Source organism: Taudactylus pleione, unplaced genomic scaffold, assembly GCF_031769625.1.
Source record: "Taudactylus pleione unplaced genomic scaffold, aTauple2 ptg000015l, whole genome shotgun sequence".
NCBI classification, from domain to species: Eukaryota; Metazoa; Chordata; class Amphibia; order Anura; family Myobatrachidae; genus Taudactylus; species Taudactylus pleione.
In genome coordinates, this window is record NW_028284417.1 from 4,014,933 (window position 1) to 4,034,479 (window position 19,547).

The 19,547-nt window shown below is 41.0% G+C and overlaps 1 protein-coding gene across 15 annotated transcripts in view; it reads left to right on the forward strand.

The window, feature by feature from the left end:
* The window catches only part of RIMS1 (regulating synaptic membrane exocytosis 1), a 417,175-nt gene extending 403,645 nt beyond the window's left edge, over positions 1-13,530 (forward strand). For all 15 annotated transcript variants that reach the window (XM_088471345.1, XM_088471265.1, XM_088471298.1 and 12 more), the window contains 3 exons: positions 7,547-7,648; positions 9,393-9,532; positions 10,929-13,530. In XM_088471345.1, coding sequence (XP_088327471.1) covers positions 7,547-7,648; positions 9,393-9,532; positions 10,929-11,147 — 461 coding nt within the window. In that variant the 3' untranslated portion in view covers positions 11,148-13,530. The remainder of the gene's footprint in view (positions 1-7,546; positions 7,649-9,392; positions 9,533-10,928) is intronic.
* The last annotated feature ends 6,017 nt before the right edge of the window (positions 13,531-19,547 follow it).

Sequence of the window (19,547 nt, forward strand, 5' to 3'; positions counted from 1 at the left end):
GAAGCACCAACTATTCTTCTCATTTATGGCTTTACTAGTCCCAGCATGCACATGCTTCTTATTAGTAATATTGCCATTAATATACAACATTAATTATGTTTAATATTTTATTGTTCACTTAATAAACATTGTATATTCACTATATTACTTAGTATTGAATAATACTTTGTTATATTATATATGCATGCATGTGTGTGTGTCTATATATATCTATATATATATATATATCTAAATATATATCTATATATATATATATATATATATATATGCAGTCCTGTCAGGGAGGCACTCACGTTACTGATTAATTGATGCACCCAGTGTCCTCCGCTGGGAGCAAGCATAAATCCTGCATACAAGAGATGGCACTCAGACTGTATACACACAATATCCTGCTGTTTATTGCGTTTAGAAGACACATGGTTCAGACCACCACTTCATAGCATAGATGACTGCAAAACAAAAAATGGTGAACAAATTATACAGCACATTGTGCATTCAAACTGTGCCCATATGAAGATAAATAATCTGTGTACCAAATATCCACAACTTTTCAGCATATGTTGCCTTATCAAGTACTGCTAGTTGCTTCCAAACTCCAATAGTGTAGTACATTCCCACCGATAACTTTATTTTCATAACCCTCATACATAACAGATATTGCCCATAAAGCAGATAAAAAGGATTACATCTATCTGAGCTTTTAATGTAGAATCTATCCCAGCAATAAAGCACATCTTGTTTGTTTCATTTCAAAGCCATTGTGGTGGTGAATAGAGGCCAAAATATGAAAATTCTGTCAATGTCCCAATATTTATGCACCTGACTGTGGCCCTCATTCAGAGCCGCTCGTTAGCGGCAGTACGCTCGTTCCGAGCGATGTTTGCACATCTGCGCATGCGTACGCTTTTTAGTACGCATGCGCGAACCAGTCAGTGCGGCCGAAAATCCTTTGTACGCTATATAGCGAGTGCCTGCTATTTTGAGTGACAGAATGAGGCGTATGTGGGTGGTAACAGGGGAAGGTGCTTGAAAATGGGGAGTGGAGATCCGAACGCAGGCGTGCTTAAAGGTCAAAACGGGCGTTTTATGGGTGTGTATATTTAAAACAGCAGCGTCATTGACCACGTTACTGGGTTATTTTATAGCCAGAACTGCACGCAAATTTGTGGTAGCAAACACCAACCACAAGAATAGCGAGCAGTTCATACGCTGGTCGATGTACTCGATTAATCTAATAAATAGCGGACATGACGTAGGATGCGTGCGGCCAGGGGGCGTTTTTAACAAATAAACGAGCGTATGTTTTGCTCGTTCGTTCAGACTTAGAGGTGTGAACACACTGCAATGTGCGTACGGATCATTTAAATAGCCACCCCTTGATTTTAAACGAACGACCGCAAATAGCGTGCGGCTCTGAATGAGGGCCTGTATGTTCATGTATACTTTTATTATTTGTTTTGGCTTCTTTCACGTTCTGGCCGGACAGATGGAAATCTCACTGTGTAGAAACGTTTTCTGCCAGTTTTTCTAGAGTCACTGGCTTTTGAAATCTATCACAAATCACTGCACATCGCCAGCTATTTGCATTTTAAGCCACCAAACTGCTGGGTATTACATCTGGTAGTTTGGATGCCAAAAATGTGCAGCAAGATATACATTTTGATGTGCATTTTTATCTAAATCACGCTGTTTACAATCTGCACATCAAATAGCATGTAAACCACACTTTGGTATATTTCTCCCTAAATGTTAGTATATTGAGATAAATGAACTGAGGGCCTGATTCAGAGCCGCTCGTAAGCGGCCGCTCGTTCGCTCTGAGCGATGCTCGCACATCTGCGCATGCGTATGGGTCGTAATGCGCATGCGCCAACCAGTCATTGCGGTCGGAAATCGAGTGCTCGTAAAACAGCAAGTGCCTGCTAATTTGAGTGACAGGATGAGGCGTTTGTGGGTGGTAACAGGGGAAGGTGCTTGAAAACGGGGAGTGGTGATCCAAACGCAGGCGTGCCAAACGGTCAAAACGGGCGTTTTAAGGGTGTGCATAATTAACAAAGCAGCGTCATCGACCACGTCACTTGGTTGTTTCTTAGCCTGAACTGTTCGCATGATTGCGGTAGGAAAATCCTAACACAAGCACTGCGAGCAGTTCAGACGCCTTTCGATGTACTCGATTAATCAAATAAATAGTGGAGATGACGTAGGATGCGAGTGGCCAGGGGGCGTCTTTACATAGAGGCGTCAACAGACCACAAAGAGCAAGCGCTCAATTTAAATAGCCGGCCCCTTTTTCTGAACGAGCGAGCGCAAATAGCGTCCGGCTCTGAATCAGGCCCTGAAAGCCAAATGTTTGAGCTAAAATGATGTGCACCATTTGGAAAGATACTGTAACAAGGTCACAGACGAGATAACATCTGCATTTATGCACAGAACGCAACAGTGTTGTAGAGAACACGATGAATTCTACTCTCGTGTGGAAGCAGTGTAAATACATTTTTATCTGATTAATACTTGTTGACTCTTCAGCATGTGAATCACAACTCTGAGCATTTGAAAATTGCAACAGGATAAAAATAGTCTGATTCACATGAAGACTTTGTTACAGTGCTACGTGCTGGAAGGCCTGTTATATTATAATGTATTGGCACCCTCTGCTGTCTGTTTAAACAGATACAGAGTTTTGTTTAACTCCTGGGTAAGCATTGTATCAAACCTAAATAAAATATTACAGTTTATTATTCATTTAATGATAGACTAAACACCGCAGCACACAGTTATAAATCCTTTCTGTAAAATAGAATTATGAAGTTTTTACAATTATTTTGAACATAATATCAAAGATAGATTATTATTATGAAACTGTAATTTTGCTAATATGTGTAGAATGTAATTTTGTCTGTTACATTAGTGAATAAATAAAATATGTAATAAATATTTGCAATGTTTTTTAGACATTGCCCTATTTTAGAAAAGATTATCATGATTGAGATATAATTTGTTTTCCGCATAGAGTTGTAGTTGTTTACAGAACATTCCGTACACAGATCATATCTGTCTTTGCTAACGACACAGAACAAATAACACAGAAAAAGGTTTCAGGAAAAAGTTATTTTGAGTTGTTTGGTGTGATCATAAATGACGGGCACAATGTATGATTTCATTAGGAAGTACTGAGGCACGAGGCACGATGGTAAATTAACAAGCTGCAGTCTCATCACATGTTTAAGCATTTTCTCTAACATTATCCAGCAATTTATCTTGTTGAATGCTGTAAAGTTTATTCACCTGATAATAACAATTATAAATAGCACTTAATAGCAGTCACAGGGCTTGAGAAAAGTGGTACAGTGTATATAAATGTAAACATATATTTTTAAAACTTTTGAATGTTGCTTGAATCTGTGACTATGGTAAATGTATACCGTAATGACTATGGTAAATGTATACTAGGTGGGCACTGTATGGGGCTCATCTAGAATTAGACGCTAGTGCAACTTTCAAACACAAAATTTGCAACCTGCGTATGTTGAGTCAAGCGTATCTTACGCCTACAGCTCTGTGCACTAAAGAGGGCGGACACCTTATATCCATGTAGGGGTGGAAGCAGCAGCATATTTGCCTTTTAGGTGGTGTATCCGTAGCAGCTGCTACCATAATGGAGTAAGATCCTGCTGATGACCGTGCTCCACAGGAATAAAATAAGTACCAAGAAAAACAGTGTGCTCCTTTCTCAGGATATTAAACAGTGCTGCTAGTCTAGGCTGGAGGAGGTGCGGGCATGGGACTAAACATACTAAACAATATCAGCACTAGACTCTGCCAGCCGGGGCTAGTGCCACTAAAGTATGCAAACCAGCAACTTGTGATTCCCCCTGTCAAAGAACCATACATCCCTAGGCCATCAGCATGGGCTTAATTTCCTAGGGGGGGGGGGGGGGGTCTGGCCCTAAGGAAAACCAGCCCCTTGCTAGAGCTCTGTCAACAATGCTGGTGTAATAAGTGTGGGGTATTTAAAAATATATAATGTGAAATTAGACTTTTTCTATGGTGCACTAATGATCCAAGCATGGCCTAGTTGCATTATAATGTTTATTATGCTGGAACTTCAAGCACCACCGTGCCCTGGTACCAACCCCATGGAGAAATGCTGAAAAAAAACACACTGAAATGAAAAAAGTTTATTTGAAATTATTCACCTGTTTCCTATGACCCCGGTGGTCTTCCCCTTCGGTCCATTTAAGTATTCATGGGTTCAGAATGAGAAACCATTAGCAAGAGAAAAGGAATTGCCCCTTCTGGAACTTTTATGTCCCACCAAATGACAGCCTGGCGCTAATAAACTACAATTAAAGAATAGACCACAGCTGCAAACTCCTGTGGGTCTGTGTAAACCCAATAAAAGATCACCTACTAATGATCCCAAACATAAATATTACACTGGTGGAGTTGCGCTAATTGGACTTGTAATTAGCACAGCCTCAGGATTTCCCCGTCAGAGGATAACCTTGTCCATTGGCCAGGCGGTAGGAGATACCAATAACCGCTACACCTCTTCAAGATATACAGGTGGATTATACGTACGCTTCAAATTAGCGTGAAGTCCATGTTTCCTAAATAACATTATACTGTTTACATCTTTGGAAATCATTTCAGCGTTACCCCTTGTTTAAAATCCGGAGGTAGAATCAAGGGGATATTAGGACTCTCACATGTGGACTTTTATCGGGTGAGAACTGTCAGATCAAGATTGGTCACATTATATATGAAATATACAATTTTTCTATATATATGTTTTATGTTTTTTGCTTCCTTTAGTAAACTTGCCAATTATGCAGGTTTTTATTAGGAACTAAGAAGTTCCATGGTAATGCATGATAGTCTGTATAGATTTTTACAATATTAAGGTGATTGTTATATGTCAGTTGTATACCACTATTGACATGCTTATTGTGTGTTTATTAAATATATGTTAGATTTATTTGGTGTCTTGAATTAATTTCTGCCACGTTAAGTATTTATTTGTAATTACAAGTCCAATTAGCGCAACTCCACCAGTGTAATATTTACCTTCTGGAACTTTGACACAAATAAGCTAGAAGAGGAGTAACATGAATATTTATGCAGTGTGTTTTTTTCCCATGGTGATCTGCTGTTAATGTTTGATACCATATTAGTGAGTCATACATTTCTAGCATACCTTAAGGTTCCCATACATGGTGCGATTTGCAAACGATCCATTCTCGTTTGCGATTTCCCTTGAATTCCTGAAATCTCCCGGTCAAACGATATTGTGCCCACATACGGAACGATTGTACAAACGACCAAACAATATAGATGGGTAGTAAATGACTGCAGATCGTAAGCGATATAAAGTTTGTAGCAAACAACCTCACGATGCTGGAATTTAAATAATGGGAGGAAAAGTGACAACATATCATCCATCGTCCATCGCATCGTTCATCATGCGCACACACAGTACGATGTGTGTCCAATCGTGTATGATAGGTCGAAATCTTCCAGCAGGTTCAATTGATCAACGACGATGATGTACGACGGCAGGGGCGTGCATCGCCATCGTGATCATCCCCACACACGGGACTTTTTACACGAATGGTCGTTCCAATCAATTGAAAACGTCCAAATTGTGTAAACAATCGCACCGTGTATGGGGGCCTTTAGACTATCAGCGTAAGAAATACCCATTTTACATGCATACATGCCTGAAGAGAACCTGCTTCTGCAAATTGCCCAAATTGGGGCTGATTCTGAGTCGCATGCAAAACTGCAGCTGTGTGTATTGGCAAACTAAGCCGTAAAATTTATAAAGTACCACAATGGAGGAAAAAGTACACAATCTAGGGTAAAGCGACAAAAGACAGATCTGATACAAGTGACCTGTGCCATGCATCATTATGCTAAATCTGCATCTTTATACCAACTCCCTGGTTACAGAAATACTAATCCTAAGTACCTAGTGCACTATTAGCAAAGTAAGATGCAAAATTGAGGAAAAAGTACCAGAATTGAGGAAAAGTACGCAGTCTGTGATATAAGGCAAACGAATGGTCCGATATGAGTGCCCACCCCATGCATTGTTATGCTTCATCTGCGACATAATGCCAATTCCTTTATGACAAATGAGAACATACTAAGTACATAGGGCCTGATTCAGCTTACATCGCTGATGAGATCGCGTACGCAGATGGCCGATTGTGGCGTACTGCGTATGCATTTCAGCTGTGCGAATGCCCCTCTGTGGGACTGCGATCGCAGTGACTACGCAGACCCATCACAAAGTGATTGACAGGAAGTACCATTTGGGGGTGGTAACGCGGGAGTGGTTGGAGAAACGCAGGCATGCCAGTGCATTTGAACGCCATTGCAGGGGCGTGCATAAATTAGCCACTATGATGACATACGCAGCTTGAGTGCTCACTGCGTGCAGGAAAGTTAGCAATTTATAAGTGAGGTCTGACCTGCTGTAAATGTGCTAGTGGCTCTGATGTACTTCCATATTACCAATGTTCTGGCTGGATTGCAAGGTATTACTGATGTGCAAGAGGGGAAGTGGGCGTTTGCATGTTGTCCGTGCGAGTGCTTTGCGATTACAATTATTAGCATCTTTCGCACCAGACCTGTGTATGCGATTGCAGCCGCGATCCAAACTGAATCGGGCCCATAGTACTTGTATTTGTGCACTATGATGCAATATTGAGGGAAAAGTAGCAAAATTGTGCCAGGTGTGGCTCTATATGGCGCAATAAGGATAGGTGTATGACGAGACATCTGTAGATGAGTGAGTGACCAGCCATACTGGACTATTCTCTTCTTTGTTATACAACCTTGTAGAATTTTGACACTTTTTAAATAAAACATAGCATAGAAGAGCTCAACTTCCACCATGTAATTAAAGAAAAAAGATGATTGGTCTATCCATGTTCGCAGACATACTTAAGAGAACTAAGGGGTCTATTTACTAAGCAGTGTTGGGAGACAGAGTGAAAAGTGATAAGAAAGTGATAAGGTGCCAGCCAATCAGCTCCCATCTGTCATCTCACAGGCTGTGTTTGAAAAATGATAATTGGGAGCTGATTGGCTGGCACCTTATCACTTTTCTCTCTGTCTCTTAACACTGCTTAGTAAATAAACCCCTAAATGTGATAAGATGAGAAAATAACACCCTCTTGCCCGTTCTCACCTAGGTCTGTGTGGTCTTTAAACAAATCTGGGCATCCTGGCAATAATTTATCTTCATCTCATGGGATGTCCCTTACACCTCAATAAGGGCATAGAGTGCTGTGATGCTCCATCTTATGCTTCTCATTTTCTGTACACTAACTGAATGTATCTTACCGTATAGTACATCTAATGGTATTTTCTCATGTCAGATGCCATAAAGTCCTGTGAGGTTTGGGTGTGATCCAGTGTGTCATCTGATACATTCAGTGAGAGATGAACATTTTGGAATAATATTAATCAAATAATATTACATTATAATAAGTCACATGCTGCAATTAACTGTGCCAAAACTAAAATGCCATTACAGGCGACATACAGATCGGTATGGTGGACAAGAAAGGACAGTTAGAAGTTGAAGTAATAAGAGCAAGAGGCCTTATACAAAAGCCAGGCTCCAAATCCACACCAGGTAAGTAAAAGAAATACCTCTGAGACGTTATAAGATAGACATTTCCATACCGTGCCTGCACACCAAATTAATGCTATATACTGTATAGCATTTTGCTTATTATTGACTTGCATCTTCTTGGAAAGGGATGGGGAAAGCAAGGGTAGCTGGCTGAGTATAGTAAGGGCATGGTCACATATTTGCTACACAATTAGAGTTGGATGCATCAGCAGATGTTTTTCTTGTGGATGCGGGATGGCTGGTGTAGTGATACGAAGTGATTAGGATGACCATCAGCAGTACTGCTTTGCTGAGACACTGTGCCTTGCTATTCCCGGATGGGCAGTGTCCAGGAAATCCCATAATGAGGGGGCTCTGGGCACTCATAAGGGCATGAGGGGGCTCTGAGCAGAAATAAGGACATGAAGGGGCTCTGAGCAGAAATAAGGACATGTGGGAATAGCGCACGTCCCTTTATATTATGTGGGCTAATGCCACATGAAGATGGCAAAGGTTAATGCATGCAAGCATACATTATCCCTACACCCAGTCCCCAGAGGAAACTACTGTGTACTGACGATCGGAAAGCAGTTTTCTATCTTATTACATACTAGCAACACTTAATTCTGCTCTTAAACGTGTGGAAACAGATGATTAACTTAGTAAATATACCCCAAAATGTGCTTACAGTATCATCCTGCTGACAGGACCGAAACTAGGGGTGTGCGAGCGGCACCGTCGCTCACCCGCGACTTCTGTACCTGGCTAGCATAATGCCTGGAAAGGCACCCTGGAGCCAGAATCTATGCAGCAGTGCCGCCTGGAGCATCCTTAGGACGATTTGGGCGTGCTCATCACTGCCCTAACAGCCGCCCAGATCATCCTGAGGATGCTCCGGCCGTTGCTGTAATTCCCAGCTATTGTGGCCCTGTCCCTCCGTGTGACATCACATGGAGGGGGCGTGGACCGCTTCGGGCGGCAGGACTACTAGTTACGGCTCTACCTGCTGATACTAATTGTTTCCATTTAATAACAAATAGAAATAGTACTGTCAAATTTAGTTTCCAGTCTCTTTATTTATATGGTTTATGTTATTCCATTAATTGACTGAAAATTGTGAACACAGGGCTTAATTCACTACGGTTCACAATATAGTGTACGCACGCAGTTCAGTGCGATAGTATGCTAATCCACAGCGTTCACAATGCCGCCACAGCACTACATAAGGACGGCCACTATACTTTATACGCACATTCTTAATGGTTTTCAAGACTGCAAAAACATTGGACCCATACGCACAGTTAAGGCAGGTCAGACCTTACTCAGGAATTGCTTACTTCAGCGCTCGCAATAAGACCTCAGGCTGCGTATGGTATCGCAGTGGCTAATTTGTACATGCCCATGCCACGGCGATCAAATGCACTGGCATGCCTGCATTCAGACGACCACCCCCCCCGTCACCACCCACAAACGACATTTCTTGTCAATCACTCTGCGATGGGTCTGCGTAGCCTCCACGATCGCAGTCCCGATCACATTGACTGGTTCGCGTGCACACAATGCAATGCATACGCATGTACAACAATTGGCCGATTGCGTGCCTATAAGCAAATGTGTTCTTTGCTGAATCAGGCCCACAGTCTTAGAAGGTTTTGCAGATATATATTATAATGTTTAATAAATAAATGTAGTGGAATATATTGTATTTGGTGCAAAACTTTAATTAAAAAGTTAACTTTGCTAATACATGATTCTTAATTTTCAGCTCCATATGTAAAAGTGTACCTTTTAGAACATGGAGCTTGTATAGCCAAGAAGAAGACAAGAATTGCACGAAAAACCCTCGATCCTCTCTATCAGCAGTCCTTGGTGTTTGAAGAAAGTCCTCATGGGAAGGTCCTTCAGGTAAATATTTTAAGTCTCTCTAAGACCAGGTCACCTCAGTCTGCCCCCACCCGATCCACCTCAACTCTCCGGCCCGACTCTGATCTGACTACTGCTATGTCCTGGACAGAAGCGAGAAAGAGAGACTTGGGGGGTCTATTTATCAAACAGTGAAAAGTGTGGAAAGTGGACCAGTGAAGAAGTTGCCCATAGCAACCAATCACTTTTTCTTGGTGGTTCCGTACTTCTTCCATTTACAGATGATGGAGGCCACTGTGCTCATTGGGACCTTCAACGCAACAGATATTTTTCTGTACCCTTCCCCAGATTTGTGCCTTGAGACAATCCTGTCTCGGAGGTCTACAGACAATTCCTTGGACTTCATGCTTAGTTTGTGCTCTGACATGCACTGTCAAGTGTGGGACCTTATATAGACAAGTGTATGCCTTTCAAAATCGTGTCCAAACAACTGAATTTACCACAGGTAGACTCCAGTTAAGGTGTAGGAACATCTCAAGGATGATCAGTGGAAACAGGATGCACCTGAGCTCAATTTTGAGCTTCATGGCAGAGGCTGTGAATACTTATGTACATGTGATTTCTTAGGTTTTTTTTCAATTAAATTTGCAAAAATCTCAAAAAAACTTTTTACACGTTGTCATTATGGGGTATTGTGTGTAGAACAAGAATTAATTAAAGGCTATAACATAACAAAATGTGGAAAAAGTGAAGCGCTGTGAATACTTTCCGGATGCACTGTATATAGAAATATGCACATTTGTGATGGCTTCCATTTATTAAAAACGTATTGCCTGTAATTACTACTGGTGAACCCATTATTCTTGCAATCTTGTGGAATCATCATACAAATCCTGATCTGCTGGACCACAGCACTGTCCAGCCTAATCAGGACAGTTGGCAGGTATGGTGTATTAATCTGAGTTTTCTAATGATTCTCAGTTATAAAAGTAATATAATTTATTGTATGCTAACCTAAAAAATGTACAATAGTTTTGTAGCCTTAATTTCACAATAGTATTAAATATTTCTGTTCTATTACTTTTATTACTACAGATTAAAAATTATTTCTAGTTATTATATTTAACTTCTATTATTCTTTCATTCTTATAATTAATATATTTTTTAAACCAACAGTTTTATATGTGCTTAAACTTTAACTTGGAATGTATAATAAATAATTTATTTAATGTTAAAAAAAAACATGTTATTACTGCATTTTCAGATTGTGTTTTTGAAATGTTCTTTACTTTTATACCATTTCACAGTAGCACAACAGCAGAATTTATATTTTAATTTTGCATATATGAAATATTAATTTTATTTGAATTACTGCATAATGCAGTATGTTGCTTTTTTTGTATTCTGTTTGATTGATTTATTTTTGTCATTTTTCAAGGTAATTGTCTGGGGAGACTATGGCCGAATGGATCACAAAAGTTTTATGGGTGTTGCACAGATTCTCCTGGAAGAACTTGATCTGTCCAGCGTGGTGATTGGATGGTATAAGTTGTTTCCACCCTCATCATTGGTGGATCCAACATTGACACCCCTTACTCGCAGGGCTTCCCAATCATCTCTTGAAAGCTCAACAGGTCCTCCTTCCATTAGGTCATAATGAACTGGAAGGAAGAGTTTAACCTGATGTAATCACAATGTTAATGCCCAATAAAAGAATCAGAATGATATATTTACATGATCAAAAGCATTGCTGGAGACAGACAATCATTAATTTTTTTGCCTGTAGTAGTGATCCAAAAAAGATTTGAAAATGAGTTCTTTTGGCAGAGAAAAGCAAGAATATGAGTACTGTAAATGAATATACAGTTCAGCACTATAGGGAGTCACACATGCTCATTGGGATGGTAAGGGTGACATTGAATTACAAACTGGAAGCTTTCACTCTGTTAGAAATGTTTGTGATACATTTTTACAGACCATAAGCAGTGTTATCATATTGGTATTTCAGCATATTTTATACTTGTTAATTCCATAATTTTTTTTATAATGTGTTAATCTGCCAGTTTCATAAAAGCATTTGTGATAATTCTCACATAAAGCTTTTTTGTCCTTTTTTATTGATTTCTTAAAAGCTGAGCATTGCAAAATTGATGATGATTATAGCTCTGTGTAATATTCCCTGCTGCCTGAAATACTGACAGTGACTTTGAGAAGTACTGCTATGTAGTGCTGACCTATTATTACTGACATTGCTTTCTCCTGTAGTGTTACACAACTGGGAACCACAGAGGTATTTTATGTATTATACTGCATGCTGCAATTACATTGGAGCACAGCAATTGTCTGCACTAATCCTCACATTTCGGCACCAGGGCTAGGAATAAATGCAGATGCTGCAGTGCAGCGATTACATTAAGCAGAACCCTTTAAATAACATCCAGGTGCACTGAAATGCATCTTAGTTCTTGAATAACACTACACAATTGCTTGGGATGCAACAGCTGTCATTATTTCACACAACTAGGAAAGTTTCTTTGCCAACATATTACCGTATAATGTCATGATTAAAAAAAAAAAGCCAACACGTTTGTGTTATTTCTATGGGAAACTGTGGAATATTTATTCAGTATGTGGAATAAATGATTGCTTAAGATTATTCTTTACAAAAAAAATGGAAAAAGAATTAGAAGATCAAACTGAAAAAAATCTTTATTTTGTAAATTTTGTATTGTAGTACAAATTATGGTTTTAATATTTTCTTTTATGTTTTATTTTGTGCATGGGAGAGGTTTGAAGATGTCTGTTTGCAACCAATGGTGTGGCTGCTGCAAAAGATTTCATTCCTTTGCTATCTACAAATGATGTACCGTCTGCACAATTTTTGTTTTCCCATCAGCCAATTGCGATAATTGTTTCTGTGTATAAATTGTATATTTTACATCCCAAAATACTGACCAGTGGTGGGGATGAGCATATGACACTTTGAGCTGTACCCAGGCCTCCATGATATGTGTCAGTTTAGACACCTGTATCTGTCCTGGGTAGAGCATGGTATGAGCTGTTTAAAATTTACTGGAAATTCCAGTTGAAATATTCTGCACTTACTAATATTTTTATCAGATTTTCGTTTACATTTGTTTGAGATTGATGCAAGCACAAAGCTTGATTTTTTAACGCAAAATATTTTACTTTTTTTGGGAAAGAAAACAAATCCTTTTCAATTAGCAATTTTTTTCTTTTTTTTCTTTTCTTGGCCTTGAAATTCCTTGTGATCTCTGTACGTGTGCTATGAGCTGCAGACTGTGCAGGCGCATTGGTATGTTTCCTTCCTCCTTTGGGCCATTCGATTTTGTGATCACACGAATAGAGCAGCATGACATGGAGTTACTCAAAGCTGCATGCACGTTTTGTAAAATAAAGAGAAAAGAGACACAAAAAAAGGTTATTTAATAATGTGTGTTAGTTCCACATAGGCCAGCTTGTATGTTGCATGTACTTGTACAGTTTGCCCGTAATAATAATGACATAATCAAGAATTCTAAGCCATCCATTTTTCTTATAGACATTTTGCAGGTTTGTACCAGGCTAAGTGTGTTAGTCTGGTGCTCGATGCCTCTAGTTGGACATTATTTTTTACCCTATGGAAACGTAACGTATTACGGACCAAATTCCTTATGATAAATATTTTGGTGTAAATTCCTACTGTGGGGCTGTAACACATGTAGAAATTGTGTACACACTAGGTTTTGATTCATAGACATACTGCCTGCACCAAGTGAATTATTTATTGTTAATATACAGGCTGAAACCATTATGCCCATATTTCTGTAGGGCAAAGATAGGTTACTGCTTGACCTGCTGAGCAGGAAGCACTGGTGCACCAATAGATTATGTGTCTTAGTGGCCAAAACAAATGAACTAATTATAATTGGGTAGTATATTTCTATTTTGACCACTTGTCTTAACACTCCCCTGTGCTTTTAAATAAAATTCCAACTCATGTTATGTAAACATGTTTAATAAAATTTACTTTTCATGTCCATTATTGTTGTCTTTTACTTTAAGTATGTGTAATGGCTTCTGAACCTGGCAAGGAACACTAAGAAGAAGACAGCTCATGTTTTACCAAATTAAAGGGTAACTATTGTGAAACATCTTCTTAAATATATTGTAAGCACTGATAAATACAATGTCAGGGAATTGGGTTTTAATCAAATAAAATGTTTTCAAAAGGTACAAAAGCCTATTTAATAATATGTATAAATACAATGAATGTTGGAACACATCTCGTAACAGTTCTTGTGAGTTACAACACATTCATGTTATATGCACCAGATATTACATATGCCTATTGGTTCTAGCTTTGCAATAGATTTTGCAATATATCCCAGATTGTGACCTTGTATGACAGGCTTTTATGAGCTTACCAAAGGGAAAATTATACTTATATATGGTGTCGACATTGTACATGTCTGTGTGAGCAAAGTGTGTTCACAATGTCGGCATGTTGACATTCTGAGCAGACCGTCAGCGAAGATTTGGGTTGAGCTGTGGGAGGGATGTGTAAGGCTAGGCTACAAGAGGGGAGGTTAGGCACTAGTGGGAGGTTTAGGCATAATCACCGCTACAAGTGCTGCTGTATCCGCCAGAAGGCTTCATTAGATGACCCGGAAGACACCGCTGGTCCAGGTCAGTCACCACTACACCACCACTCGACACTCTAATCATGATGAATGTTGATCTAGTCAATGTTGACATTGTGAGCATGTCAACATTATGACCTGGTTGACATTCTTATGTCAACATTATGAATGTCAACATGAAGAATGTTGACAAAATATACCACACCCATATGATGTATATACAAATATATAATATAGGGTTGAGGTAAGAGGTTGTTTAAAACAGGAAACATCTGTATATTTGAGGATTTTTTAAATGACCTGTATTTTAATTTTGTCAATAATAATTTATATTATGTAATTTGCATAATAAATGAATACAGACCATTACAATTATTCTGTATTATATATTTAACAAATACAATAGTAGAGTGGGACAACCATTATAGAGCCTGCTCATGCTGCCCATACACTGGCTGATTTGGCCGCTTGGCCTGACGATTGCGCATTCAGATCTTTATCACATTTGCCCATTTACAGTATGTACATAAACATGTTTGGTCTAATCTGATCCAGACTTTTGACATTTGGGCTGTACAGTGTGTCCAGAACTAAGAGCTGAATTAGCATGCTTGTTCCTTATTTTGTAACTATCGTGCTTGGTGCAACTTCCAGAAAAGTAGGCTTATATGGCAATCCAAATTGCAGTAAGCAAGACCAACTCTACACTTGGAAATTAAAAAACTTTTCTGTGCTCAGACAAAAAAAGTGGAGCTGTCCGTCTTCTATGGTTACAGAACGCTAGAAGCAAAGGGCACAGACAGGTTATGAAAAGATAAAATGAAAAGTTATATAAAAAGTAATCTTTGCTGTAACAGAGCAAACATGGACCATAATCTACTGAATCACAAAATGAAAAAAAGGTAACACTGGCTGTATAACAGAAACAGTCAGCATTAACTTTATCTCATTTTGTGATCCTACAATTCAGCTGATGAAAGGTTCAATGTTATATATTTTACTAAGGTTATAGGCCAGATATATGGTCAGTACAGCAAAATATCCCACAATCTTTATCACCTCAAACACCTTCAGTATAATAAGTTAATAAAATGTGTACATATTTGTGAATATTGTACTTACACATGCACTATGGGGGTGATTCAGTCTCCGACAGATTAGCTATCACAGCTGCTAACATGGTAGCAGCTGCGATATCACTATTAAGGTTAATGCAGCAGGAGGCGGACTGCCTCTTGCATGCATTACTGATCCGAGCTGCGTCCGTGGACACAGCAGCGGATCATCTATGTGATCCTCTGCCGGCTGGGTGACCATGGGGTCAAGGCAGCGATTGCAGTTGCTCAAAAGAGACCAGGAAATCTCCTTCTGCTGATGGAGATCCTGGCCTCTTCCGCCCCCCCTAATGGCAGTGACACGCCTCCATTTTAGGAAATGGAGACCGTTCCCGCCCCCCCCCCCCCCGTGCCCACAAATGTCAGCAGACTGTCAACCGCTGAAAGTCTGCAGCTGGACTGCATGTGGGATCAGAGAACATGTACTGCGCAGTGCAGTACAATCGGAGATGTGCCATAATCAATGGCTCACGTCTCTGAATCAACAACTATATTTTGATTCAAAGATTGGGCAAACAACTAAATGATCATTGAAATTTTACTATTTTATGTAATTGCTTCAAATATGCCTTAAAACAGTGGTTACCAAACTCTGCCCTCGTGAAATCAGCAGGATGCAGGCATAAATGAGAGGAGCCCTTTCTCCTCATCACTTGGCGACACAGTGTACATGAAATCATGATTTTGCGCCACTCAAGAACAGCAGAGGAGCAGAAAAGAGAAGAGACAGTTCGGAAGAAACCCAAGAAGTTAAGTTTAGGCTGGTGATGGAGTGGCACATGGGGGGCTGATAGAGTAACACAGAAGGGGGCGGGATTGGAGATGAAATTACATGGAGGGAACTGAACTCTGAGACAAGGGGGAGTTGAAGTGAAGGGTGGATCTGGAGTGGCATGGGGGGATGGAGTGACACGGAGCTGGACTGACATGGGGACCTGTAGTGACACATCGGGTAGCTTGAGTAACAAGGGGGTTTGGAGTGGCATGAGGGGGTAGGACTGGAGCTGAAGTGACAAGGGGGGTTGGTGTGACACAGAGTGTGTGGCTGGAAAGGCACAAGGCAGGAAGTGATGGCCCAAGACAGGAGTGACTGGAAAGACATGGGACAGGAGGTGACTGAGTCTGGAATGACACAGAGAGCACAAGACTGGAAATAACATGGGGATGGGTGCTCGAGAGACAGGAAGCTGGAGTTGACACGGAGCACGATGCTTGAGTGACACGGGGCATGTAGCTGGAAAAATACGAGGCAAGAGGTGACGAAGCATGAGATTGGAGTCACATGGGGTAGGAGGCTAGAGGGGACACAGGAGTTGATGCAGGGGGCATGTGGCTAGAAAGATGGGAAAGGAGGTGACATGGAGCACAAGGCTGGAAGTAACAGGGAGCATGAGGCTGGAGGGGACCAGGGACATGAGTCTGGTTGAACCTCTGTTGTATGATGATGATGACATTAGTTACATTTTCCTAGACAAACAGGCATCTTCCGGACCATTAGATATCCTACAATAATGTATACCAACTGAAGACACGGTCTGCCCGGGGAGGATCAATTTCTTCAGAGGTTCCCCGTTGCAGAGAAACCGCCATATATGTAATTTATATTTTTATTTAGTACACTCAAAAAACTGTACAGTTTTTTTTTAAGGAGGCATCATGACTTTACAGACATTTTTCTGTACCTCAAAATGCTGGAAATGCTTTGGATGGAAAACACTGGTTTGATATAATTTTTCCACCTTTAATTGAAGGTGCAAAAATCAGCCATTTGACAACTTTTAAGAACCTCCAGTCAGGGGCGTATTTATAATGGGTGCAAGGTGTGCGGTGTACACGGGCCCCTGGGTCCAGGGGTGCCCACCCACTGCACCCAATTAAATATACTCACCTCTCAGTCAGCCCGCAGTCATTTTCCCGGTGATTTGTGCATGCACATTAGAGATGTCATGGGAACGTGGTGCAGGTTCCCGGAGACCTGTGCATGCGCAGTAGACTCTGGCACAATGCTAGGGTCTACTGCACCGCCGGAGAGAAGGAGGCCTGATCGGAGTCTGCACACAGGCCTCCTCCTCTCTTACAGCGCCTCTGCCTCCAGTACTTTCCTTATAGTTACTATTAGCCTTGTATATGATCCTGCTATCTCAGTTCCAACTTTTGTAGGATCCAGGATGGTTTCTTTGTAGAAAAGTAGTGTAACCTCGCTGCGAGTCCCACAGATTGCTATATCTAGTTGAACCTTGCATTTCTCAGGTGGGCGCATGTGATGTGTGTGACCAAACTTGTTTTTGCAAACTCTCTCCTAATTGAATTGAACTTCAAACCTGAAAGAAATAATTGTTAAATATGTTCAAATTACTTTTATTCCATAAATATATTTATTTAAATTTGGCTCATCATCAGTATTGCGCTCATATTTATCATCTCTTCCCTGCTCTTTTCTTTGTATTATTCTTCTCTTTTACTTCTATAGGGCCATGTTAGTCAGATAAAGAGCTAAATTTACCATGCTGTCTGGGTTCCACTGCTGGATTTAAAGGGGCAATTATATTCAAAGCAAAATTGTATAATTGCCCCTTGTAAACTTGTAAACTAGTATCTGTAGACACCGAAGATGTGGTGGCTTTGAAAAGCACTGCAAAGTAAATTTAGCCTAAATGTGACCATTCTCTTCAGTCCCTGCCCCGGTGGAGTTGATAGTCTAATTTCCCTGCTAGAAGCACACTGATACATAAATTAAGGCTAATGCCAAGTACTGTACACATTATGCGATCCATTAAATGATCTATCGTTCCGACGCGGATCAGGGCAATAGATTGGTTTGCATAGTATCATCTGGTCGGCCATGCTGCACGGTAAACCGGACGATATTACATCCGGCACCATTGCAGATAATGAAGGACGAAACAAGGGATCATTCCCTCATTCGTTACATCGATCAATGGAGCTCATTCAGAGTCGTCCGTGAGCGCTGAGCGCTCACAACTGACTCGATGTTGACCCACAGCGCATGCGCACGATGGAGCCGGCTCCGTCGCGCATGCGCGAGACCCGGCTAATGACTGGCGCTCCGTCGTTAGGGGTCTCGTAGCAGACGGGGCGAGCTGTCTGATGTTGACTGACAGCTCGCCCCGTTGGCGGGGGCGTGCCCGGCCAAACGGAGGTGTTTCAGTCGCAACGCTTGCCGTTTGGGGGCGGCCCCTCTGACATCATTGCTGATGTCAGTGGGGAACTTCCTGCTCGAACAGAGCAGGAAGCTCCCTGGGGCTTACGAGTGCCCAGACCCTACCCTAGGGTCTGGTTGTAAGCCACGATGGTCGCGATGGTCTTGACCATCGTGACCATCACCCATATCGGTTATTAAAGCTTAATGATCGACAAGTAGGCGGCCGTTCAGGATGCAAGTGGCCGCCCTGATTCAGAGCGACCGCTTGCATCTAATGACCGCCTCTGAATGAGGTCCAATGTGTAGCCGCCGTACATTATGTCAGCCAGTCAAGATGATATATCGTCTGGGTACACATCGGCAAGTGTGTGGGAACGCCTCCGTCTGGGCAGCCACGCCCCCGGGACGCCCACCAAAGAGGGCGTGCTGTCAATCACCATCGACAGCATGCCCCCTTTGGTGCAAGACCCATAACGACGGCTTGGCCGTCGTTATACGGGTCTCGCGCATGCGCACAACGGAGCTGGCTCCATCGTGCGCATGCGCACTTGGGCAACATCGACCCGCTTGTGAGCACTCAGTGCCTGCGAGTGGGTCTGAAACAGGCCTTAAGCGATGAACGCAATGGCGATTACGTGTGCAGATCGAGCAATTGTTTGCATTGCGCATGCATATAAGTTGCACTTCACTTCAGCATTCACATTGCGATTATGGTTGCACATAGGAATCCGTGCGTTGATGTTACTGACATTTACGCAGCTAAGCAATGTTGTACGCATATAAGAAGGCAGATAAATAAATTTACATACTGCGCTCAGCTTAACCTTTACCTAAGTTAGGAAGCTGGTCTTATGTGAACTGATATAAGAATCGTGAGAATCAATATGTTTATGAAAAAAGGGGGGGTTTAATGCAAGAAAAGGGGGCATATACAAAACAAATATATGTCAATGATTACAACAAAGATACATAAATTGGTTGAGAAAGATGATAAACAATATTCAAATAGGTGGTCAATAAAAATAACATATATAGGAGATCGTAAATAAGATGCCCCTTGTAAACTTGTAAACTAGTATCTGTAGACACCGAAGATGTGGTGGCTTTGAAAAGCACTGCAAAGTAAATTTAGCCTA